General features: G+C 56.6%; 1 protein-coding gene across 2 annotated transcripts in view; it reads left to right on the top strand.

Moving 5' to 3' along the window:
* Positions 1–963: 963 nt before the first annotated feature.
* SH3GL1 (SH3 domain containing GRB2 like 1, endophilin A2) overlaps positions 964–26,158 on the top strand; it is a 28,841-nt gene continuing 3,646 nt past the window's right edge. Inside the window, exons 1-5 of one of the 2 annotated variants that reach the window (XM_027584397.2) lie at positions 964–1,202; positions 24,014–24,082; positions 24,363–24,435; positions 25,399–25,542; positions 25,983–26,116. In XM_027584397.2, coding sequence (XP_027440198.1) covers positions 1,158–1,202; positions 24,014–24,082; positions 24,363–24,435; positions 25,399–25,542; positions 25,983–26,116 — 465 coding nt within the window. In that variant the 5' untranslated portion in view covers positions 964–1,157. Of the gene's footprint in view, positions 1,203–24,013; positions 24,083–24,362; positions 24,436–24,907; positions 25,008–25,398; positions 25,543–25,982; positions 26,117–26,158 lie in introns of those variants that run through there. The other variant, XM_035722898.1, reaches the window with a different exon arrangement.

Raw genomic sequence — 26,158 nt, 5'->3', positions numbered from 1 at the left:
CCTTCTGCTTCAGAAAATCACCCAGATCTGTCAGAGATTTCAACATTGAAGTTGCAAACACGTTAGCTCTAGCCACTTTCTTGTTCCTCTTTTTGATTAATTTATCCATTTCAATTCATTATTAACTTCCAATTAATTCAATTCAATAACAATTGATTTAAAAAACAAAATCAATTAACATGTATCAACCTGGAAGGACATCCTGAAGGAGATGATATTCCAAACAGATTTCTCTTTTACGCACAAAGGATGGAGGGAAGATTGGGGGAGAATGGAACAACAGTAGCAAAGGCCCGTAGGAAACAGGGATCATGGATTATAGAAGAGGAAGAGAGCTGAAGTCAGAAGGGTTGATGGAACCAAAATGTGCAAGCTTTGTAGGCAGGCCTTGCTAGGAAGTTGTGAGTGTATTCTGAGGACAGTAGACTAATGTGATATGAACTGTGTTATAGAGCATCTTTCTGACTCTATTTTAGGGGAAATTGTAGGGGGAACCTGCAGGTGGGCATACCGGAGAGGAGGCTGGTGGGATGGTCTAGTCAGGGCAGGGAGGACAAGGGGATAGAAAGGAAGTAGAAGCGACACCCTGATGTCTGACTTGGGCAACTGATTGGATGAGCACGTGCAGGGTTAAGGAGGTGTGTGGGGGAGGGACTAAACGCACAGAGAATTGGGTTAGCTGAGATTAACGAACAGGTATCTGGAGACTTGGAAACGCAGTCTCCCAACTTCCCCAGGATTTAAGCGCCTTTCCTAAAACTTTAGGACTACCTCCGGGGCCTCCAGGGGACGCTGTAGCCCCCCGGTCTCTCTAAGCTCGCTCCTGCCGGCTCGCTGGCGGAGGCAGCCCCAGCAAGGCAGACGACATGCGCGTGCGCTCTCTGGCCGGCAGGGGGCGCGCGTGCGCAGTCGGGCCGGGGGCGCGCGCAGGCCGGCACCGGAAGTGTGCGGTTGCCATGTAATATCCTGGCCGCGCGGGCGCGCGAGGGGCTGAGGCGGCGCCGGGGCGGGCGCGGAGCTGGCGAGAGGGCGGTGGAGGCGGCGCCGACGGGGCCCGCTGAGGCGCGCGGGGTATCGGCGGCGCCCGGGAGCCTGTCGCTTGCGCGGTCCCTCCGGTTCGTTGGGTCCGGGCGGGAGCCCCCACGGCGGCAGGCAGTATGTCGGTGGCGGGGCTGAAGAAGCAGTTCTACAAGGCGAGCCAGGTGAGCGGAGGCCGAGGCGGGGGGAGCGAGCCCCGGGACCCCGGCTGCCCGGAGGGGGGGACCCGGCCAGGCCCGACCCTGGCTCGGGAGGGGGCCACGGGCACCGAGGGGGCGGCGTTGGCGCGTGTTCCCCGCTGGGTGGGGAGAGCCCAGGACGGAGGGGGCTGCCCACGAAGTGGCCCAGGCCCTGCCCGCCATGTGGGCTCCGGTCCCCCCGAGAAGGGTGGGCAGACCCCTGGGAGGGGCAGAGACGCACCCGGAGGTTGACCCGGGACATGGACCCCTCCCCTCCCTTCCCTGTAAAAGGGCGGGGAGTGGGGAAAGAGCAAGGGAAGAAACACTCCTGAGGCTGTCGACACGGGACTCTTGCCAGAGAGCCCAGGGGAGGGAAACTTGGCGTCTGGAGTAGTTCTTTAAAACAAACAAACGAGAACCCCTTTTGATGGACCCGGTACAAAGTTGGGAAAGGGTAGAGTGAAAAGTCCGTTTCCGCCTCCGGCCCCTGAGGCATCCAGTCCCTCTCCCCAGCGGCAAGAACTGTCACCCACAATTCACATCCCTTTGCAAAGATACGTTACACCTTTCCTTTTAAAACACACACACACACACACGCGGTGGTAGCATAGTCTACATAGCCCTTTGTGCTTCGAGTTTTTCGTTACATGGTTTTGGAGATAACGCTGGAGCTGGAATTCTCCACCTCAGATCGCTTTCTGTTGCGGAGGGACGTCCTGGGCACCGTGGGGTGATGAGCGGCATCCCTGACCCCACCCACTCGATCCCAGGAGCACCCCCCCATCCCAGCACCACACGTATCTCCCTGTACTACCAAATATCCCTGGGGGAACTCCCCTTCTCCCCTTACCCCAGAACTACTGCGCTAGAGCATACCCCTAGAGTTTCTTTGATCTTTGTAATGGGTTGGTGGTGTTCCAGTCATCTGTTGGGGGCTGGTTAAATTTTAACCAACCAGTCATCTCTTGATGGATGTGTAGATTGTTTCCAGTCGGTTTCTGCTACAAACAATACTGTAGTGAATATCCATTGAATATCTTTGCTCACAGGTGGGATTGGACTTACAGATCAAATTCCCAGAAGGGGGATGCTGAATCCAAGAGTATAGTGTTTTACGTGTGACGGTTAAGTATAGGTTTTTTTGGAATGTCCAGGCCCCATTGCTTGTGAATCTGGTGAAAGCTGGGGATCCACTCTCCAGAAAACTGGGCAATGGGGGAATTCAGTTTATAGTTTCAGATCCACGAAGTCCCAGATTCCTTGAATCCTGTTGGTTCCTCCATCCCAGATTAAGAACCTTAGGTATGGAGTCTGTGTGGATAGACTCCTCGGAGGAATGAGCGACCATCTTAGGGATGGTGTGATCCCTGCTGGCTGACTGGGCTTTTCCCACAATTTGGAGAAGTTCAGTGGGAGGGAAGAGAAATGAGTCCACAGTAACACAGCTGGTACCTTTTGCCCCTTGATGGAAAAAGTCCTGACCCAACCCTACTGTTTTATCTAGGGCAAACCCCAGATGATGGCTAACCCCTGGTGGAAGAGAAACTTAATCCAGAGGGGTTCTAGGATTATTGCTGAGAGTACAGCCCTTTGCCCCAGCAGGATAGAATTAAAGGGACCTGGCCCTGGGTTAGACCTTGTCCAACAGGCACCAGATCCCCAGGGCTTGACCAGAGCACCTGGGGATGGTGCTTACTGTCTTGGACCTTGATGATGACCTTGATGTAGTCCCTCCTGCAGGGGAGGCCCTCTCCTCCCAACCCCCAGCTCTCAAGGCCCATGCTGGAGGTCCACACCCCATACTGTCCCAAGCAGACACACTCTGCTAGAGGCACTAGCTAGGCCGCTCTGGCAGGCCACCAGAGCTTTTGGTCTCAGGGAGAAGCAGGGTGTCCTGCACTCAGATTTGTGAGAAATATGTTGAAACCTGGAAAGCACCGTGCAGTGTAAGCTGCTGGTTCAGATCGATCTGTGATCTTGCCGTTCTGGGGCCCATCCCCAAAGAGCTGCTGCGACGGCCGCGTCCTACTTTGGGAGCGGCTGCCTTGGCCTCCTGATCAATCCTCTGCTGAGCTGTGCTCTCAAGAATCATGCTGGCTCTGCTCCATGCTCTTCTGCAGTTGTTTCCACAGGCCCCCAGCATCTCGGTTGTTTATCCAGACGTGTTCATCTCCTTGTGTGTTTCTTTTCTTGTGCTTGCTCAGTACACCTCTTTTCATCCTCTTGTTCTCAGAGTGGGGTCGGCTGTTGAGAGTATGAGGCAGTAATTAATGTCTCTTGAATTCTCACCATATGAACAGGCAGTATGCTTTCAGCCACTGGTCTCATTTATCTGGCACAAAGGTAAATGCAGTCCCCTTTTTACACAAAGCGATGTGGGGACATTTATATCATCCTGTAGGACAGTGGTTCTCAACCAGGGCCAGTTCTGCTCTCTAGGAGACATTGGCAATATCTGGAGATATTTTTGGTTGTCGTAACCTGAGTTCCTATTAGTATCTAGTGGGTGGAGGCTAGGGGTGCCACCCAACACCCTATAATGCACAGGCAGCCCCCACAACCAAGAATTATCTGGGCCCAGATGCCAGTAGTGCCGAGGTTGAGAAACCCTGCCCTAAGATTTGTGAGAAGTGAGAATAATTATACCAAAACAAAAAAATCTCTCCTGGGCCATTCTTGTGATAGCCGCCTGCTTTTCTTCGTTTTCAAAACATGGATAACCACATATACATAGATAGACACGTACATACAACTCAGCATCCAGATCCCAAGCTGTTCGAACCCCAGGGTATCTTTTGGCATCTGGTATTTTTAAGAAGGTATAAGCTTGCATTGGTACTTTTCAGCTGGGGTGACTAACCCTTCCCTTCCCCCCCCGCCCCTCCCCAGCCCCATGCGCCCTTTCAGGAACATTTGGCAATGTCTGAGACGGTTTTTGGTTGTCACCACTTGGGGAGAGGGCGGCTACTGGCATTGAGTGGGTAGAGGCTAGGGATGGTTGCTAAACATCCTATAATACACAGGACAGCCTTACCCACAACAAAGAATTATCCAGCCCCACATGTCAGTGCACCGAGGTTGAGAAACAATGCTTTGAAACAGGTTCTTGATCTCAGAGGCTTGTAACAGTGTTATTTCTAAGTTGAGAAAAAGAAGTCAGGTGGATGTGGGAGAGAGTGGGTCATGGAGAGGCTTGATTTCTAGCAATTGAGGCTGTGATATTAATTAAAAGTTTCTGATCTTACTGATGATACTGGTAACAAACCAGTTATTAGTATCTGGCAGCATCCTTGCAAATGCCATGCTAGTTCATCTCTGGTGCAAGCATTCAGGTCTTGTATAAGGTCGGTTTGGGCTTGTGTGAGAAGTTTGTGAGCTTTTACTTGTTCAGAACTGGCTGCTACTGGGCTGAGGCCTGCTGGGCTGAGGCCTGCTGAAGAATCTGTAGAGGAAAGCGCTGGAAGGAAAAGATGTCTGGGGCCTCAATCCTACCGCCCACCTGGTACTTCTGCGCATCTAGAACTAGGGGAGATGCTTTAATCTGAGTATTTCTGGGGGACTAAGGAGGGTCAGGGGACCCCGCTAGTGAGATCCAAACTCAGAAGTTCACTTCTCATTGTGGTACAATGTTAATTTACAGGCCTCAGCTGCTCGCTGATTTCTGATAATTCTTGTGGCCAGGCCAGATTTGAGAGTGTAACTAGGGATAGATCTGGCAGCTGCCTGGAATGCTGGCTTAAGTTTTTTTCTTTCTTTTCTTTTCTTTTTTCTTTTTTTCTTTTGGCTTGAAAGGAGCGAGAGAGTTTGAACTGAAAGATTGGTTCCGTCAGAGCTAGGAGGAAAATTCATGACTGCCATATCACATAGCTTTGAAGTTCGTTGGATGCTTGCTAGGCTCTGGGTTTGTGCCTAGGAGGAAAGATCAGACTTCCTTTGAGAGGCATGGGGTGGGGAGTGGGCTGGGGCACCCAGGACGCCAACCTGCTAGAGTAAGTAATATCTGGGGGACGTGGCTGGTATTTGGAACGTCAGTAGGTACTACCTGCTCTGACCTATTTTTAAAACCTTATTGTGTGGAATCAGGCTTTTGATTTCCCAGGAAAGGGTTTGGCCTGTTAAGTAATAAATGTGGAATAGTCTTAGATACAAAAGTTTGGAACTTGTAGTTCCTTCACCTGAGTGGAATAAAAGCATGAAACCTGTGTGCTGAGAACCAACAGGTGACAGGCAAAATTGGGTCCCTGCCCCAGGCCCTTGAGCTCAACTGCTGCACGCTAACTTGCTGAAGATCTTCTGCCTTGGGGCAGCAGACATGGGAATGGCTTTGGCTGTTGGCGATATCCATGTGTGATGGGAACTGGATTAAGTCCAACTTTGCCGGAAGCAACTCTGCTGACTCCCTCTGTAAGAAGACCCTTGAACTGGCAGTGTCCCTGCGGGACCCTGGACAGAGATGTTCCCATCCTGCTCCATCGGTAGACAGGCCAGGCTGCTCTTCCCAACTCGGCTTTGGGTCACCAGCCTGGTGTTTTAGGCTGGACCGTGGAGCTACAGAACAAGTATGAGACTGCTCTCCCCCAAAGGATCCTGGGACCTCCTGGAACCCCACCACTTCCCAGGCCTGTCTGTAAAACTGGGTTCGCCCGACCACCTTCTCAGGACCCACTGTTCACAGTCATGGAGGCACTCTGTAACCAAGCAGAATCCTATATTCTTGTTGTTAACAAACCAGGACCAAGAGGGCATCATACTCGGATTCTGCTACCCATGCCTGCCAAACATGAGGTGGCAAGTTCCCCTCTGACTCAGAACCCTGTGTTTATTAAAGACCTGTTAGCGTGCCTGGGTGCACTTCTCCCTACTTATCTGGCTCAGTGTGAAGGCAGAGCCATAGGATACCTAATTATAGTCCGCGTGCCACTGAATAATGGCCTGTGAGGTTAGGGATTTCATAATGTCTCTCTGTTCAGTTTCAAAAATTGGAGGCTGTTGCATTCCTGAGACCCCAGAACTTAGTAAGTGAACCAGGGATACAGTGCTGTTTATCCCCACACCCATCCACCCAGCCTTCCCTTTGTGGAGCCCTCTGAACCTTAGGTTTGCAGGCCTGAGCTCACCGGTTGGCCCCTCAGATGTCCATATGCACATCTGCTCGTTTTTTCCCTCAGAGGAAACGCTTGGCTCTGTGACCAGGACCACTCAGGCCTGCCCTTTGCCTCTGGCGAGCCCATCCCACGGCCTTTGATCCAAGGACGTAGGCCAGTTCTGCTCTGGCCTGTCTCAGCCCTTCTCCTCCTCTTCCGTTGTTGCCAATATTTTGATACTGATCCAATCTGGGGAAACTTAGTTTTTAATTTGGGCCAACTTCCTCCATAGGATTTCAGAGGCAAGTGTGCTGCACGTTTTGGCACTGTGGCAAGTTGTGGGGGGAGGTGGCCAGAGGAAAGTCAAGTAGTCTTCTGTTCCCGATTTCCAAGGCAGGAGCTGAGATTTGTAAGCTGTAGGATGGTTTGATGCTGAAGCTTTTCAGCAACAGACCTTTTCTGCCCCAAGGGCTTAGGAGATCTGCAGGCCCATTGAGGCGTCTTTACCCTTGTACTCAAACCCTAATGGCTTTTTCTGCCTGGTGAAGTTTTAGGGGTGGCTTTTTCTGGTTCTTTTTCAAAGCTGTCCCTGGCAAGCTGGATGGAGGAGTGTGTCAGATTGGCAGCAGCTGGTTTCTGTCTTCTCTCCTCTTTGCTCTCTCCTCTCTCCCCTCTCTCCTCTCCCTTCCCCCTCCCCTTCCTCCCTCCTTGTCCCTGCCCCCGCCCCCCCCCCAAGCCGTTCACAGGGCTGGATTTGGCAGCTGCTTCTACAGAGCACTGCAGTTTGGGTACATTTCCGCTCATTTCCTATTAGGCAGTAACCAGGGTTCCACGAACGCAGGATCCCAGAGGACAGCTCCATCTTCCTTTTCCGCTCCGCTCCTAGAAAAAAACCTGCTGACTAGGCCCAGAGAGCAAGGGTCACGCGGAGACTCCCAACCACAGCAGGAAAATAGAAGTGTGATTTCCTCCAAAGGACCTGACTCAGCATTGGGTCACTGCCCAGCTGCTCAGAGTTCCACACCTGGGAATCAGGCACCTCCAGTGGTGTCACTTCCGGTGCCTGAGACCACTAGCCCAGTGGCCACTGTCCCAGCAGGGCTCGCATTCGTAAGGGGTGCCCTATCCTAGCCCAGCCATGCGAAGTATCCACTGAGTGTCAGAGAGGACACGGCCTCTTCTCCCGGGCTCAGCAGCCCTACCTGCCTTTGGTAGATGAACATTCAGTTCACCTTCCATGTGTCCCTTCAGCCTCTGCAAGACGTCTCCCCAGCCCCTGGGCACTCAGAGCCCCTGTCTTCCTGTCTCTCTGACTCCCGTGTAGCTGCCTTTCCAGTTGAGGACTAAGATTGGTGTCTTTGTCACTGGATCTTAAGTCTTTGTGGGCAGGGCCCATGTGGTTCTGCCACTGCTGTGTGCCCAGTTGAGCCCAGTCCCTGGCCTGTCCCGGGAACTCAGGAAGAATTGGATGGATAGATGGACAGACGGACATTTGCACACTAGTGAGCAAATGGTTGCATCATGGGTTATGGGTGCAGATGCCAGAGCTGTAGCGTCAGCACGCCTAAAGGAAGCAGAGCAGAAAGGTGAACATCCCCAGCTGACCTGGCATTCAGGACCTCCTGGAGCCCCGCCTGGTCCCAGTTTTAAATCCCACCTCTTTCCTTCATGGGTGGCACAGTCCAGTCTGACCAGTCTGCCTGCCGGCCGGGCTACTTTATACTGCCTTGTGCCTCACCTTCCGCATCCCAACCTGGTCTCTCTGCCCACTTCCTGTTTACCCTGTAAAGCCCTGTTTGTATCTCCCTTTATCCTTACCCTCTCCTGTGGCCGCCCACTGGAAAGACGTCTCCATCCTCTGAGCATCTGACCCAGTGCTCTCGTGCCCATGTGCCACACGCCAAACACATCCTCACACCAGAATGTGCTTTTCTGCTCATCAGACCTGAGCTCCTGATGGAGCAGGGCTACCTGGTGGCTTGTGACAGGCCCAGGGCCCCCCTGGGCCATGGCTTGCTGACCAAGTTATCAGAAATGGTGGGCTTCTTCTGAGTGGGACTGGGGCAGTCCAGTGACAGTGACAATGGCCTCCTGCAATGTCCCTGGGGTGGCTCCTACTCAGGCCTAGGCAGAACCCCAGGGAAGCAGAGTGGCTAACAGCCCTCGATCAGGAACAGGTCCAGCTGGTTTAAAAATAAGAAGTCAAAGCTCAGAGATTGTTCCCCTGGCTTTGGCTGGGCATGACAGTAAGTGCACGGTTCAGTCGATACTCTCAGGGAGTCCCCAGCCATCACCTGGGCCCATAAGTCACATCTCTTTCACCAGTGCCCCTCCACCCAGCCCTACTTTTTCTATTTTTTTTTTAAGATTTTATTTATTTATTTGAGAGAGAAAGAATGAGAGATAGAGAGCACGAGAGGGAAGAGGGTCAGAGGGAGAAGCAGACTCCCTGCTGAGCAGGGAGCCCGATGCGGGACTCGATCCCGGGACTCCAGCATCATGACCTGAGCCGAGGGCAGTCGCTTAACCAACTGAGCCACCCAGGCGCCCCAGCCCTACTTTTTCTAAAGTGCAACAGTTGAATGATGAACTTTCTGTCATTTTGGGCCTCAGCCCCAGGATTGAGTAGCAACCCACATTCTTAGGAAGCCCCGCGGGAAGGAAACTGGGAACTTCCTGCTCCTTTTGCCCTCCAAGGCTCCCCCTGGTCCCAGCCACTCACCTTCCCAGACGAGGCCCCGTGGCTGCCTCGGGGCAGAGGGGCAGGTACTCGCCAGCCCGAAGGCCTTGGGCCATCAGAGCCGTGATTGTCTAGAGGCGGACACCCAGCACTGGCCCTTCAAGGCCAGCCTTTGTGGTTCACAAGAGGGCAGCTGAGGGAATGGGGATGGGATTTCTTCATCCCTGAATCGAACCTGGCTGGTCTAGGGTTGACCTGTAGCTCCTGAGAGTTGAGAATCGTTGCTACAGATTAGTCTCTAGCTGCTTTCTGCCCAGCGCAAGGCAGCATTTCCCGCATCTTTGTGGAACGTAGGAGCTGCTGCAGCTCCCCACTGACCACCAAGTGGGTATCTGGGTCAGGGTCCTGAAATGCATGCAAGTGATGCCCCACGCCAAGGTGGGCTGTGAAGAGGTCCTGGACGCCCCAATCCGGATGGCTTTCTCACCCAGCTTTGGCCTGGGACATCTTCACAGCGGAGTCTGACCGTCTGTCTCGGGCTCCCTGCAAGGTTCCTTTCTCTCCCACAGCCTCAGGGACACCTGAGTGTTCTCTCCCGTCCTGTGCTTCCCACAGCGGGCCCCCTGCGCTGCCCCAGAGCATAGCTTCAGCTCAGGGTGGGCAGGAGGTGCTAGCAGGCCCCTTCTGTTGAGTAGAGCCTCTCTACCACCTCAGTACAAGTGGGCTTGGGAGTCTTAGGTGGGAAGCTGCAGAGACAGGAGGAAAGTGCACCAGTTCAGGAGGGCGGGGAGAAAGTCCTTTTGCCCAGTTGCCTCCATTGTGCTTCTGGAGTCCAGGAGTCCGCTCCGCTTTCCAGCGGAGTCCGCAGGGTTGACCTTCTTGCAGAGGTCACTGGGGTAGCTCCCGGTGCACTTAGCAGGCCCCGAGCCAGTGGGTGCTGGGGTGCCTGGGGTGCTGTCAAGGGCACGTCACTTCTCAGGCGCCTTGTTAAGGTTGTTGCTGCTGTTATTAGCGTTCCTTATTGTTAATCACATCCTCACATCATAACCGTTAACGTGGGTACATTGATCTGCTACGTGGAGTGACACACCACATTATGTGTTGTCCATAACCATTATCTAGCTAATGTTAAATTATATGTGTCCACGTAAGTTTGTGTATCATCCACGTCTTGTGTTGCTGTATCATGAAGTGGTTCAGACACGGGAAAAGATATAAAGAAGGGCCACGATAGTAGCCACACGCCCACAAGAGTTTCACTAAAACATGGGCACTGCAGTCACAGGCAAAGCTCCTCCCTGATTTACACCTTTACTGCACGTGAATTGTCACCAGAAGGTGCACAGTGTTGTTTTGCAAGTTTACCCCTCCAGATAGTGTTGCGTGGTTATTTGGTGTAAGCTGCTCTTTTGGCTCGGTACCCTTCCTGCTTCCCGTCCACACGGACCTGTGTAGCTCTAGTGTCATAGCTCAGCTGAACACCTTTCCCTGGCATGGCTGTACCATCCCCTGCCAGTGGGCATTTACAATGTTTCCATGTCTTCGCTCTTTCAGACTGTGTGGCAGTGAGCACTCTTGCAGATGTCCTCTCAGGCACGTGTCTGAGAAGTTTTCCAGACTTACACCTCATTTAATGTAACTATATAGGTTTTCCATGGTAGCAGCATGGAAAAAAAAATCGTATTCAATTTGTGTGACCTAAAGTCCTGAGCCCAAAGCTGGCGGGAGTCATGTGTCTGAACACTCATAAGGGTGATATTTCAAGTGTACTCTGCGGTACCGCCCGGGGGCCCTGGCCAGGATGCTGAGTGGGTGGGGCGGAGGCTCCCCAGGCCTGGGGTTAGCTGGGGTGTGATCCAGGGGGGCCTGTAGCTGTAGCCGGCACCCAGAACCCTCTGTCTGCCCCGTGTCGTCCTCACAGAATTCATTTGTTCATCAGCCTGTCAGTTCCTCAATAGCTGTGTTTTCAGTTCTGTTCTCCACAGTGAGATTGAGTTTGCAGAAAGCACCTGGCATCCAGCCTTGTCGCAAAGGGGCCACTTGCGCTGGTATATACAGTCGAAGCTCCCTGATTGGAGAGTCTGTGTGTGCACTTTCACCTGTTTGCTGGTATTTATTTGTAGCCCCCAAATCAGTACTTGGGGCACTTTGCAGTCATTTGCAAACATGTGCAGAGGGGCAAACAATTTTGAGTCTCCCGATGTGCTAGTTCCCTGCTGAGATGTTGTGTTTCAGCTCAGATTCTTAGCCAGTGTCCTTGCAGTATATTTAAGTGCCAGTTTTTTACAATTTTGTGCTTTTTGTGGGTGATTTTGCTGTTTGAAACAGCCCCAAGCACAGAGCTACAGGGCCAGTTCGTGTTCCTGAGTGCGAGAAGGCTGTGTTGTACCTTACGGAGGAAACCCATGTGTCAGATGAGCTTGGTTCAGGAGGGGGTTACGGCGCTGCTGGCTGAGTTCAGTGTAGACAAGTCAATAGCGTGTGTTAAATAAGGTGTCTTTAAACAGAAATGCATGTGACACAAGGTTATGTATTGATTGGCTGTGGCCAGAGGCTTACGAGAGCCTAACCTGGTTGTTTCCCCTAGGAGCAGTGGTTCCATATTCAACAGCTCAGTGTTTGCTGCAACATTCTAGAACAGAACTGATATGGACGAGTGGCGAGACCCAGCTGTGGTTCCTGTGGCAGGCAGGGTGACTCGCCCTGCTCCACAGAACCTGTCTGTGTGCTGCTTTGGTGCGGGGATCTTGCCGATGGGAGCCAGGGTGTGGACCTGGAGATGCAGAGATCACTTGGAATTAACCTGGTGGGCCCTGCTCTAGGGATCAGGGCACTTAAAGGCACATTCCTGTCCCCTTTGTGGTGAGAGGGAGGTGTGACTGCAGAGCAGAGGGCCAGGGAGAAGGGAGTGTGGCAGGTCGGCTTCGCTGGCTTTGAGGACAGGATGGGCCACAGCCAAGGAATGGGGGCCACTCTAGAAGCCAGGAGAGGCACCAAAAACCCCAGCCCTCCTAGACGGGAATGCGGCCCTGCCAACACCTTGGTCTTAGCCCAGTGAGATCCATGTCGGAATTCTGACCCCTTTAAGATTTATTTTTGTATGTTGTATGGTGTCAGGTTGTTTAACGTTTTGTGGTGTTTGTCCCTGAGTTTATAGTAATTTGTTATGGCAGCCGTAGGTCTGCACGGTCTTAAAGCCTTGCCCTGATAAAAGTTTTCAGCTCCGTCTTTAAGGTGTGGGTGTGTGCGCACATGTGCTTGTGTGTTTTATCCTCCGTGAGCTCTCTCGCCTCCTCCAACTTGATGGCCGAAGTCAGCCAGAAAATGGGACCAGTTCGTTTGGCCAAGTCGACTTCTGGGTCACCGTGCTGAGAGCAGGTACCCCCCAGCCATTTTTAGGTAAAGGGCTCTGTGGAGGGAATCTGAAGCTCTGCAGAAGTCACTCCCTGGTTCCTGGATCCCATGTTGGTGACTTAAAAGCTGATGGATTGATAGGAAGTCCTCCATCACCATTGTTTAACATGAATTTGAGACCTCTGCTCGGGGGTGTTCAGGGTTGGCCAGCAGGCCACCTTGGTTGCTGAGTGAATGCGGGACGAGGAGAGGTAGCCTGCAGAGGGGGGGCAGCCAGGATGTGACATGGTAGCAGTTCTGTGCCAGGGCCTACCCTCCACTGGGGGTTTCCTACCCACCGTCTTCCTGCAAACCAAGTCGTTTCATCTCAGTGCCCTGTTCCCTCCCTTTCCTACAAATAGAGCTTCAGAGTTGTATATCGCAGGGACTCCTGGGTGGCTCAGTTGATTAAGTGTCTGCCTTTGGCTCGTGTCAGGATCCTGGGGTCCTGGGATTGAGCCCCATATCAGGCTCCCCGCTCAGCGGGAGCCTGCTTCTCCCTCTCTCTCTCTGTCCCACCCCCCTGTTCTTGCGCTCTCTCTTGCTCTCTCTCACTCTCAAAGAATTGTGTATCACAGCTGCCCATCAACAGGTATTCTTGGTGCTGTGTGCTTTCTGGAGTCAAGGTCCCGTTACTGATCCCTCAGAGTTTCTCTTGCAAAAGAAGAGCTAGTAGATCAGCTTGCTGTGGACGCAGTTTTTATCCCTGCCTGGCTCTGCGTGGTCATGTATGTGTGGGACCATGGGTCCCTCAGGAGGGCTCCCCAGGAAGCCTTTCACCCCGTCCTGTGGGCCGCCTGGCAGATCCTGCTTCTGGCCCTTGCCCGAGTTGTGGAACGCTGCCCAGCAGGCTGCACACAGCCCTCTGGCCGCCTTTCCTTGGGTGGCCTGCCCCGGGGTGAGCAGCAGGCCTGTACCTATAGTCTGTGGGCTGTTTTTTGTTTTGTTTTGTTTTTTTAAGATTTTATTTATTTATTTAACAGGGGGAGACATAGCGAGAGAGGGAACACAAGCAGGGGGAGAGGGAGAAGCAGGCTTCCTGTTGAGCAGGGAGCTCAATGTGGGGCTTGATCCCGGACCCTGGGATCATGACCTGAGCCAAAGGCCAACGCTTAACGACTGAGCCACCCAGGTGGCTGCCCCCCCCCCCTTTTTCTTAAAGAATTTATTTATTTATTTGAGAGAGAGGTGTCACCTGGGTGGCTCAGTTGGCTAAGTGTCTGCCTTTGGCTCAGGTCATGATCCGGGAGTCCTGAGATCGAGTCCCACATCTGGCTCCCTGCTCAGCGGGGAGACTGCTTCTCCCTTTCCCTTTGCCCCTCCTCCTGCTCCTTCTCTCTCAAATAAATAAAATCAGAAATAGAGGGCATGCGCATGCAGAGCAGGGAGGAGGGGCAGCAGGAGAGGGAGAAGCAGGCTCCCCACTGAGCAGGGAGCCCGATGCAGGGCTGGATCTCTGGACCCTGGGATTATGACCTGAGCCAAAGGCAGCTGCTTAACTGTCTGAGCCACCCAGGCGCCCCTAGTCTGTGGGTTTTAAAGCACGTTCATGCCTGAGTCCCGTAGCACGTCGTCACACACCTCCCATCTTACAGTTGAGGAAACTGAGGCTCAGCAGAGTCTGCGTTCTTGTGTAAAGTCATGGCCTGGTAGGCAGAGGTGGTGCTTGTTTCTGCGGAGAGCCCCCGCCCAGTAGCTCCCAGAGGGCAGGGTGTGCATGCCAACACGTATCTATTGTCTCAACGAATATTGGTTGCCCAAGCACCTACTGGGAGCCAGGCCCATGCTGCCCTCCCAGCTCCTCACCGTAGCCGCACTGCCGACTGGGGCGCCCTGGAGCGGGGAGGTGGGGCGAGGAGGTGGAGCCAGGCAGTCTCAAGTGGCATTGCTGGAATGAAGATGAACCCTGAGGGAGGAGAAAGGGCCCCTGAGACCTGCACTTCTGCATCGGTGGCCTGCGGCAGAGTCCCTGAGAACTTCAAAGTCTTGGGTGCTCCCTCCACTGGGGCTTGGGTGCTGACAGCAGTGTGTGTGTGTGTGCGTGTGTGTGCGTGTGTGCGCGCGCACGTGCGTCCCATGGAAGAACAGGCCGGGTCACTAAAGGGCAGGTGGCAGCTGGGGGGATAGGGGCAGGTTGCCCCCGTGACCACTGCGGACTACCTGCCTGACCCAGGCAGCTCCTTCCTCCTCAGCCCTGTTGGTGTCCTCCTCTGTGCTGAGGTGGCTGACAGTGATTTTGAGACTAGACCCCTTCCAGCTCTGGCCTTCCAAGACTGATTTTGCAGTTGAGACAGGTGGGTGCCCCTGGACCAGTGGGGGGGTTGGGAAAAACCTTCTCTACAGCCAGGGGCACCAGCTGGGATCAGGCCCAGCTCAGAGTCCCCTGGTCAGCAGGCCTCATTCCTTCCACCTGTCCTAGGAGGAAGCCGAATGAGCTTGCAGCCTGAGCGCCCCCCCCCCCCCCCGCCCCGGTCTCGTGCCGCCCAGATTCCTCACTTTCCCAGGGTGCGTCCTGGGCCGAGTCACAGCCAGCGGCCCGAGAGAACTCCTGTTCTATTCTTTCCAGGTCAGTAGCACCATGCCCTGGGCATGGGTCTCCGTGAGGGAGACTGGTGAGCCCCCTAAACGGCTCCAGTCTGGTGCACCCTCGGTGTTTGCACAGGGCTCTGTAGTGTTCCAGGAGTTCTGGCCCCCTGTCAGCCCTGAGCCGTGGGTATTGTGTGGCGTTCCAGAAGGCTCAGGGCAAGGCTGGCCCTCAACTTCAGGTCTCTGGTGTCTGGGCCGGCACAGTTAACTCAGAGTCGTCCTGGACGGCCGCCCTGCTTTAAACTCAGGTTCTTGGCCTGGTGTCCAGGAGCAGGTAAGGTCCTCCTGACCACCCGCTTACAGGGCCTGAGATGTGGCTCCACGCTCGCTGGTGGGAGGGTTGGCATTTGCAGCCCACCCCAAGTGCCATCCTTAGTCTCTAGCAGACCCATGCTCATTATTAATCAGCCTCTTGTCTCCCAGCACCCTGACACCCAGCTCGCCTCTGAAAATGAGGAAACAAGCCAGAGAAGTCCAGGGACAGCCTCGAGTTGGGTTGGACTTAACTATTTTGGGACTCCTGCCTGGCTTGGACACACACATGCACGTACACCACCACCACCACCCCGCCCCCCAGCACCCCTGCGCATACGCACTATGCTGCCTGGCCCTTGGCACAGCACATCCTGGGGCCTCCTGGGTCTTAGTTATCCCATTTATAAGGTAAAGATACCTGCCCAGAGGCCGCAGCTAGGCCAGGTGGTTGCTGGAGCTCTCTGATGGCTCTGTCCCTTCCTCTTGGGGTCTCAAGGATGACAGAAGGGCCAGCAAGGCAGCAAGACCACAGAACATCATCTGTGCTGCATGACCCCTCCTTAGCTCCTGCTGTCCTGCCTCCCTCTGCAAGCCCTAAGTGCTTCAGAGCTAGAGGCTGGCTCTTCTCAGCACCCAGCGCGGCCCACTTCCTCCCCCAGTTTCTATGAGATCAACCAGGGAACTGGTGAACCATGGATGAAAGTGGGGACCAGTTCTGTTAAGTGGCTTCTGATTCCTTTTGGGGAAACTTGGCATCTTCATAGAAATCCCAGGATTGCCAACCTTTACTGTTGAACTTGGGCCAACACTCCATTTCATTGACAAGGAAACTGGGAGGGTCCCCAGAGGAGCCGCACCTAGGATCTCAGGCCACTGCCGCACCACAGTGCGTCGGGAGGGTGCTCAGCCCCTGGCTCCCGGCCAGACAGACCGTGAGGGGAAATCCCTGCCCGTGGCCAGTGCTGGCCAGCCTGCCCTCTCCCCACACCATCCACGTGGAGCTGGGGCCAGGCAGGGTGAGTTCCTTGTTACCACATCTCCTAGGACTGCTGAGTCACCCTGCAGGGAGGAACAAGGCACTTCCCTCAAACAGAGAGGGCCGAGGCCAGCTCCATAACATCTGGGAACTGGGACCGAGCAACAAGAAATGGCACCTCGCAACTGTCTGTGTCTGCCCAGCCCCTCGCTGTTCCTCCGCGGCCTCGTGTGCACAGATCTCTCCCAGCCTTTGGGGCCTCCTGTGCTGCTGCACCTCTGTCTCATTAGCCATGCCCTAGGAGGTGAGGGAGGCTTCATCTTGAGCCTGCCCTTTGCAGGTGGGGAGAGGGGCCAGCAAGAGTCTGCCCTTCAGTGGGCCTTGGGCCAACCAGTCAGATGGTGTCCATCAAACCCATGCAATGTGCTGGGTTGGGCCAGAAAGCAAGACACATGGGGTCCCCGCACCCTGGGAGCTGGCCATCACCCAGAGACAAGTGTGGGATCCATGGCATGCGTGGCATGCAGAATTAGAACGGGAAGAGCTCTGAAAGGCATGGGGGACTCTAACAGGAAGTTACACTGAAGCCGAGGCCTCAGTCCCCCCCCCCCCCCCACTCCACACAGGGATTAGGCTGGAGTGGCGGGGAGGGGAGGGGAGCAGTCGTGGGGGCTGCAGTGCAAAGACAGGGCAGGTGCGGGGAGAGGGTGGCAGGCTCCGATTTGACTCGTGCAGGGTTCTGTACAGAAGGCAGGAGCAAGGCCTGGGGAGGGGGACCCGGGCAGAGGCTACCCGGGGTCCTGGGGAGGAACGAGGAGAGTCCGAGCCAGGGTGGGGGCAGGCCTGGCTCGGGCATGTGGAGGGCTGCAGAGACACATGCGGCCCTCAGACGGATTTCTGGGTGTTGTCGGCCTGGCAGGCAAGCAGTGTGACAGTCGCAGGGAGGGGTGGATGAAGCAGGCTCTAGCGGAGTCAGTGAAGAAAAGTTCTTCTTAGCCTGGAGCTGGAGGGGCAGCTGTCTTGGTGTCTGCCCGGCAGGAGCCTCTCCCTGCCAGGACTCAGACTTAACTCTGCAAAAGCAGAGGTCAGGGCCTCAAGACCAGGCCTCCATCGCATCCCTTTTCCATCTCCGGGACAGCAGCACACAGAACTTCATTATCTGGCTCCTTACTCCACCGGGACAGTCACTGGGTGACGGTGCCCCGTCTGCCTCGCCACCTCCCTCTAAAGTCACTTCTTTACAGTGGTCAGTTCCTGCGTTGCTCCCAGTGCCCTTGCCGTGGCCACCTCAGACTTTCAGATGAAGCCAGACAGGTGACTTTGAGGGATTTTCTTGTTTGAGGGATTTCCCCCCGGCATTCGAACAGCCTGTGCCAGGCAGGGCAGCGGCAGCTGGGACTTCGTGTGGCATTCGGCTCGCCACCTTCCAGACAGCACAGCGTTTATCTCCCCGTGCCAGCCCAGTGTCCCATTCTCTATCTCGAGGAGCCGGGAGCCAAGCAGCCCTGAGCTGCATCTGTGCAGGGATGGGGGAGGCTCAGGCCAGCCCAAGACGGGACATCAATGACCGGCCCTGCGGGTGGCAGAAGACCACGGGGGTTTCGGCAGTGAGAGGCCAGGTCTGACCAGGGCCCCCCTGCCCAGCTCCTCTCCACAGCTTTCCTGGCTCTTTCCCCAGACAACAGCCAGCCCCACTCTGGCTGGGAGACCAGAGCTGGTGCGGCCCTGCAGTCTAGGGGACCTCTGGCTTCTGCTTCTGAGCCAGCATCGTGGCTACCACCACCCCTTCTGCTAAGAGATCTTCAGAGGCCACGGTCCTTTGGCACCCAGAACCAGGTTCCCGATGAAGTACCACGTGCAGGGGTGTGTCTGGGTGCATGTCTGCCTGCGTGTCTGTCCGCCAGGGCCTGATCTGGCAGTCGCAGCGTCCAATTGGGAGTTTTCATGTGGCACATAACTTCAGAAGACTTTTCCTGCTTGATCATTTCCACTGCGCCCTTCCACCGAGCTGCTTTTTAGAAAACACTGAGTTGGGATGGCTAGGAGGAGAGGAAGCATGTGCCCTGAGGCATGAAGGGTACCAGCAAATCCGGGGAAATTTCAGAATTCCCGGTATGTCTCCGGAAGTTCTGACTTGTCCGAAGCCTGCCCTCTGTGAGGTTTAACCAAGGGGCTGGTGACTTATTCTCCCAGTCACCTCACAAATATTTATGGAGGACCTGTGACGGATGAAGCGTCTCACTTAGTGCCAAGAGCTTTCGGTCTTCTGCTCACATGTCTGCTGCGTGTCCTCCGGCTCCTCCCAGGAGGGGAATGAAGGTCTGTTAGGGTGCAGATGATGTTTCCACAGGCTGTACTTCCCTGGCACCTCCTCACCCCCCAAACTGTGGCCCAGCCCCACGTCTCATGGCCTTTGCTCTCAGAGCCACGAGGGAGCTCCACCCCAGTCATCAAGCAGCTTGTCCTCAAGCAGCTCACAAGGGCCCGGGCTTTGGGAATTTTCCAAGTATCCTGGTGACACCAGGGGCCACTGAAAGTTTCTGGGTAGGGACAGATCATCAAGAGAAGGGGGTTTGGGGGCAGCCAGTGCACCACACACATCACCCACCCGGAAGCGTGCTCAGCTCGCCTTGCCTTTTCAGAAAGAGAGTCCCGTTAGCCAGAGTAGAGCAGGTGGTATCTGTGCTAGTGCCCCCTCAGGCGGGGGCCCAGGAGCACGGCAAGAGGAGGGAGAGCTACGAGGCGGCCGGCAGCCGTGTAGTCGGAGGGGCCGTGGACGCTGGGTCATGAGACAGAAGACCGTGACGGAAACTAGAGCGGTTTGCTCCGCAGCGTTTGGCTCCAAGCCTTCCAGATGTTAGGAGGTGGCAGGAAGGCGGGTGGAGTTGGAAGGGATCTGGAGGGAGTGTGTCTGTCCTCCGGCAGCGGGGGGGGGGGGGGGGGGGGGGGGGGGCTCCCCTCCCTACGCCATCACCCTGGCTCAGGAATTTCTCAGCTCCGCCCAGGATCATCACTGCTGCCTTTTGGGGCTTCCCATGTCCAGGCATTGTGCACACGGCATTCTGACACCTCCCCACAGCCCTCGGAGGCCCGCACGGGCCCCAGGCTTCACCCACATCCTATTGCTGCCCAGTCCTCCAGCACAGGACACAATGCAGGTGGACTGGCAAGTCCGACAGGTCTGGGCACAGCACCCACATCCTCCACTTACAGCCCCACAGCCTCTCACCCCTCAGTTTCCTCATCCGTGAAGCGGGCTGGCTGGTCCCTGCACCTTCATCAGTAGATACAGTGCATGGGCCTACACAGTTTCTGGCACATAGTCGGCCAGGAATGGTAGCCCTTGTGCCCCAAACCTGCATCTCACCCAGAACCCAGAACTCTCTGTGCCCACCTGGCCTGGCTCTGCCAGTTGGGACCCTGCCCTTCAGGCCCAGCTCAGATAGCACTGGCCCTGTGGCTCCTCCAGCTCGGAGCTGCATCCCGCCACCCTCTGGGCACATTCACACTTCCTTTGTGACTCTCACCGTGTTCTTCCCTGCGTTGCTGCTATGTCGGACATTCTCATCGCCCCCGCCAGAGGGCTGGTCCCCAAGGCCAGGAGACAGACTCTCGTGCCCCTTCTGTATCCTCTCCTGCTTTAGACACAGATCATGTAACGTGGTCATTAGCTGGTGCCGGCCTGTTGACCCCCGTTCTGACAGCCATCGCTAACGAGGCAGCCAGGCTCACACGCGAGAGCTGGGAGGCCTGTTCACCGGCCCAGATCTCAGGATGGCTCGTGTAGGGCCATAGCCAGAGTGGCTGGGCCTAGACCCTCAAGGCCCCCTTTGCCCCGGGGCCCTGGTCTCGGTCACCTATTCTGTGCCGTTCACTCCGGCTCTCCAGCAGTGCCGACAAGCAGCTTCTCCCCTCTATGCCTGGTGAGGGAAAGATCATCCTGGCACACCCACAGCTGGGCAGGGAGAAGTTAGCCACGCAGAGGCAGGAGGGGAAGCCCGGGCCAGGAGAGTGCAGGTGACCTCCAGTGTTACCCTGGGAGGTGGTCCTGGAGCGTCTCAGGTGGCCCCCAAACACAAGGTGGCTGGACGAGGTGCAGGACACTGGAGTTAGGGACACGCTGTGCCCATCCGGGACAGTGCAGCCCTGAGCAGCCCTGCACATCTCCCCTCCTCCTGGCGCCTCCGTGCCAGCTTCCTCCTCCTCCTCTTCCTCCTCTTGTTTTCTCTTAAACCTTTACATCATCAAAGCAGGTCATCTGCCCAGGTCACCGAGCCTGCAGATTGGCCCCTTCATTTTCCGTGTTGCGTGTGTTGATCAGGTTTCCCTGTGGAGATGATTCATTTGGAGGCCTGCTGTTGGCTTCCTCCCACCCCACAGGATTCGAACTGCTTCCCCAGCTACCACCAAGTGGCCACGGCGGACGTGCCTGCTAGTGCAGGCGGCCGTCATCCGCTCGCCCCCGTGAAAGCAGCTTCTGGCTTTCCGTGTTTGGCTTGCTACTGGAGGGGCTGCCCTGCTGGCTCGTGGCGTGCAGCAGCTCCCCAGTTCCTTTCGTGGATCCTTCCACTGCATATGCTCTTTCTCTCCCGAGTGTCAGATTCCCTGCTTCTCCCCAAAGATGCCACAGGTCTGGAGTGATAACACCGTCTTTGAAAGAACAGCCCCTCCCCCAACTGGTCTTTACTGTTAACACCCACAGGCCAACACTTGTGCGTGGAAGTCACGTGGGTGCTCTGGGTGAAGATCCAGCTCTGTTCCAGGCTTGCTCACTTCCCAGGTGCCCAGTTCGCAGGGGGTACCATCAGCCGACGTGGCCCTGCTGCTCATAAACGCAGGAGCCTCTGACAGGCCTCTGTCTGCCCGATGTGGACACGTCATTGCCAATGTGATCATTCAAAGGCCAGGTGGGATCTGGGCCTGGGGAGTTGCCAGAAAGCAGCAAGAGGGGGTCAGGCATGCGGGGAGGCATACAGGAGCAGGGCCTCTTGCTCCCTACCCGGCAGCACCCACCCCTTCAGCCTGAACTTAGGGCACTCAGAGCCACAGATCCCTGTCCCATCCTGGAGCGCCTGCCACCCGGGCTGGGGGCAGAGCATGCTTTTCCCAAAAGTCAAAAGTAGTATGGGGTAGTATCAGTCTGGCCAAACATACGGCATGAATCCGTGTGTGCAGTTTGCAGAAGAGGTGCCACCAGAGAGAAAAGAGGGAACTTCCTGCCCACTGGAGGTGTCCTGAAGCTGGATCGAGGTGCTGGCACTAAAACTCATCCAAGGGGAATTCATGACCGGTAGACATGGGGGAGGCCAGCAGGATCTTGACGACAGACACGGGGGCCTCGCTGCTCAGGGTGCCCAGCCTCCCCCAGGAGAGACCCCACTCTAGGCCCTACATGGACACAGTCACTGAGCCAGTCTCGCAAAGAGCCGGGAAGCATCCGGTGGGCAATGGGGAGCTCACCTCCAGAGGCCGCTGCCAGGTCCCCCTGCGTGGTAGCCTCTTCCGCAGCCCCTGGGTCTCACCTGGTGGGGGCCACTTGGGGCGCAGACTGGCTTCCGAACTGGGGCAGGGTTCTGTAGAAGGTTCCGGCCCAGGCTGGGCTTCATGTTGGACCCAAGGAGGCACCAGCCTGGCTTTCCCAACGGCAGCCATGATGGGATCACTGCTAGTGACTCAGGCCCTGATGCAGTTGGGTGGGGCCTGGGAGGCTGCAGTTTACACACACTGCCGCGGTCATGGCCCTGCAGGGCAGTGGGCGCTGGTCACCACCCTCTCTGCCTGCGCCCGGGAGGTGCTGCAGCCACGCAGGGCTCAGCCAGTGGGGGACAGGTCCTCGGTGCCGCGGGCCCCACCAGGCACCTCGGCTGTTTCCTCCCGCCCTGTGTGGGAGCGGGATTGGCTTGTGCTGAGCTCCAACTGAGCGGGGCGGGGGGGGGGGGGGGGGGGTGGGCTCTGTGTGCAGTGCAGGTTCTACAGGTGTTATTTCCATGGTGGTATCTGCTGCTCTCGTTGGATCTGAAAACGTGTGCATTTTTCCTGAGCGGGACTGAAACGTCAGGGTCGTAGGCTTCCCCATGGGCAGGGCCCTTCGGGGCCCTCCTGCCTCCTCCACCAGGCAGCGTCCCACCCGCTGAGCCTCCAGGGCTGGCTGCTCAGTGACAGGAGGCCTTGGTCCCTAGAAACACCTGCTCCTCGTACCCAAAGGTGCGTCCTTGTTATCAGCACCACTTAACAGCTCTTCCCATGGACCAGTCGGGTCCCTCTCCGCCAGACAGGGTCTGCACCCTGGGGAGCCCCACATTCAGAGCCGCGGCTCTTCGTTGGACTTCTTTGATTTTCCCTTTTACCTTTTGGCCTCTTGTCATCCTTTTATCCATTTGTGCTGGTTCCAAGACCGTGAGCCTTGAAGAGAAAGGACATGGGGAATGATCGTCTGCTACCTGAGGGACTTGAGCCCAGAGCTCCTAGGCGGGGGGAAGGGAGACTGATAGGGGCCCAGCATGGCTTCCTGTGTGCCCGGGTGCAAGGACAGCCTGGTACATCCAGCCCCACACATAGTGCCTGCAGAGCTGAGGGCTCTGGGGAGACAGGGAGGTGCCACTCATGCCCCCCACCCGCCCCCAGCAGCCTGCAGGGTCTGCTCATGCCCCTCCCATTAGGGAAAGGATGTGGCTCCTGCCTGGGAGACCTGTCCCTGTCTGCCCCCTGCCATGTCCTCCTGCACTGAGCGGGCCATCAGTCCTGGGGCCCCGGAAGGTGTGGTTTTGAGCACCTACGCTTCAGCTCCCTCCCAGTTCACCAGAAGAGTCTTGTCTCTTGTTAGGCAGTGAACTCATTTCCCTCTCTGGCAACCACTGAATTTGAGAACGTCCTGTTTTACCGTCATCAAAAGAAGTGAAACTGTCCCATGAAATAAAGTGGAACGCCCCATAAATGCCTAGGAAGCAACCAGGGTCTTTCCTTACAGAGTGGCTAGCAGCAGGAGGGCAGCCCCTGCCCGTCCTGCAGGGTCCCCTAGAGGATTGCACGGGGCCCGAGCCGCTGCAGGTGGCAGACAGTCACCAGGCAGGCCGTGCACCAGCCCTGCCTCCTTCCTGTCCCCCCACTACAGCGGCCTCACAGCTCACCTGCACCCCAGGCCCCTCCTGACTCCCAAACTCAGCCAAGTAAGAACCCCCGACCCACTGGGGAAATGGCCCTGTCTCTTCTGGACCCTGTTGGGGGGCGGGGCCCAAAGTGATGGACTGGGTCGTCCCCGTGTCCATTCAGCCGCAGGACCTCCTCCCCACCACAGACCTGTTCGTTTCCCAGAGGTGCCCAGGGAGAATGTATTTTGGGGAAGTGCTGGCCCCAGGGTTCCCAGGATTCCTTCCCAAAGAGGCCGGAATTCAGTGGGGGAAAGGGAGGTGTGCAATCCCCGAGCAAAGAGGCTCTGATGAACCTCTTCCCCACACCTAGAGCTGAACCATGGCATCACTGTCTGGGTGTGGGCACCTTGGCCCTGAGAGAGGACATCACTCAGCTGCGGTTGGCCCCAGGCAGGTCTCCAGGGATGGTGGGCACTCGAGGGGTAGGCACGGCCAGGGAAGGCTTCCAGCAGGAGGCGCCACCCTCCCACCCTGCCCTGGGATCCAAGGAGGGTGTGGGTGTGGAAGCAGGGCCTCACTTGGCCACCCATCTTGCCGTCAGCTGCGTCCCTGAGAAGCCGTCATGGATGTGCTGACCCCTTCACCAGCTCTCCCCGGCAGTGGACGTGGCTGGAAGGCATAGTTGGGCCTTCTCCTTGTCTGAGGCTCACGCTGTTTTCCCTCCTGTCCCCCAGCTGGTCAGTGAGAAGGTCGGAGGGGCCGAAGGGACCAAGCTTGATGAAGACTTCAAAGAGATGGAGAAGGTACCAGGAGAGGTGGTGCGGCCCGCCTGACGCCCGGCGCCGTTTACCCTCACGGGCCACAGCAGCGCTACAGCTGGGCTACAGGGGGGGCTCACGGACGGACGGGTCCCTCGGCCCCGGGAGGCAGGGAGGCCAGCAGCCCTGAGCGCAGCACGCCATTCTTGTGCAGGCTCTGAGGCAGGTGGGGCCGGGGAGCAGGGCATGGGCTGTCCAGGGACTCCGGGTTTGGCCTCTGGCACCCCGATGGTTGCAAAAGCCCACACCCTGCCTCTCTTGACAGAAAGTGGATGTTACCAGCAAGGCTGTGACAGAAGTACTGGCCAGAACCATTGAGTACCTGCAGCCCAACCCAGGTAGGGGTGCCAGCCAGCTAGGAGGGGTCCGTGTCAGCCCGGAATTGGCCGGTTACCGGAGCCTAAGAAAGAATGTGTGAGCTCAGAGAACTGAAGTGCCCAGGAGTAAGCAGGCGGGTTTCATGGGCAGATCCAAGGGTCCAAAGGATGTCCCCAGAGCCCTGCATTTCCTTTCCACTTCATCAGGCAGCTCTCATTCTGTGTGGCAACCCTAGTCCAAAATCACCCTTACAGCTAATAGTCCCAGCCGAAAAGAGCATCTTTTCCACCTTAACCAACTCACTGGACCAGTTTGAATTGCCCACCCATTTGCCAGGCCCCAGCTGCAGGCCCACCTTTGGAGCAGGCAACGGGCAGGTGACTGGCTCCTCCGGACCCCACGGGGAGTGGGAGTGGGAATCTCCTAGCCTGAGAGAGAGATGAGGACCTTTCCCTGAGGAAAATCCAAATCTGGGTTCCCATAGCAGGAGGTGATGGATGTGGGACCGGCAGCAACACCAGCCAGGTCCGTTCGCGGCCAGGGACAGACCTGAGCGGGCAGAGGCAAGCGCACAGCTCCTCCCCCACGCCAGGTGAGGGGGGCTATGTCTGGGGCACCTGGACCTGTACACACCTATACCTGCCCCCCTACTTCTCTGGGGTGCTACTCCCCAGGCCAGGGAAAGGAGCTTCTGTGATCGGAGCTGTGCTCCAGGACGAGGAGGCCCCGTGGGGTCCGGGAGAGCCGGTCACCTGCCTATTGCCAGGGTTCTCTGTGGCCGAGGTGAGCAGAGGAGGGAAGTCTATGCAGGAGTTTCTCCTCAGAGCTGGCCATCAGCAGGCATAGAAACCAAGCTTCCTTGGGTCAGGGCAGCGCTTTAGAAATAAGGGTGTTGGGAGGGGGCAGCCGGCAGCACTGGCCAAGTGCAGGCCTGGTTCTCGAGAGAGACTGGCCGCACGCCTACCCAGCCTGTTCTCTTCCAGCTTCACGGGCCAAGCTCACGATGCTCAACACGGTGTCCAAGATCCGAGGGCAGGTGAAGAACCCTGGCTACCCACAGTCAGAGGGCCTGCTGGGCGAGTGCATGATCCGCCATGGGAAGGAGCTCGGCGGCGAGTCCAACTTCGGTAAGGGCTCTGGAGGGCCAGAGCATCTGGCACTGGACAGTGGGATGCCACTTCCCTGCCACTGCTCCAGAGTCTTCCACAGTACCCGTTAATCCCCTGGACGAGGGCGACTGACATTCCCAAGAACACCTTTCCTTCCTCAGTGGGGATGAGCGAGGATCAGAGTGTTGCCTGTAGGGCCAAGGCCACTGGAAGGCCTACCCTCAAGCCACAGCTAATGCTGGGGAAGCCATGCAGTGGCGGGCGGGGGCGGGGGTTTGACACGCGTCATCGCCAACTCCTCCTGGCTGCTGGGGCTCAGACTTCAGGGACCCTTGTTTTGTCCTGAATTCTAGCGTCTGGGCCCTGGGGTGAGGGCAGGTTAGCAGTTGGGGGTATCTTGGGCCCCCAGGCCCCGGTCTCCTATGACAGCTTCTCTCCCAATCCCTGCCCTGCTGCAGGGGATGCCCTGCTGGACGCGGGGGAGTCCATGAAGCGCCTGGCAGAGGTGAAGGATTCTCTGGACATAGAGGTCAAGCAGAACTTCATCGACCCCCTACAGAACTTGTGTGACAAAGACCTAAAGGAGATCCAGGTGCTGCCCCCCCCATGCCCCATCCAGTGTGCCCGCCCTCAC

Source organism: Zalophus californianus, chromosome 1, assembly GCF_009762305.2.
Source record: "Zalophus californianus isolate mZalCal1 chromosome 1, mZalCal1.pri.v2, whole genome shotgun sequence".
NCBI classification, from domain to species: domain Eukaryota; kingdom Metazoa; phylum Chordata; class Mammalia; order Carnivora; family Otariidae; genus Zalophus; species Zalophus californianus.
The sequence above is the reverse complement of the archived record's forward strand: the minus strand, read 5'-3'. Positions and strand labels throughout refer to the sequence as shown.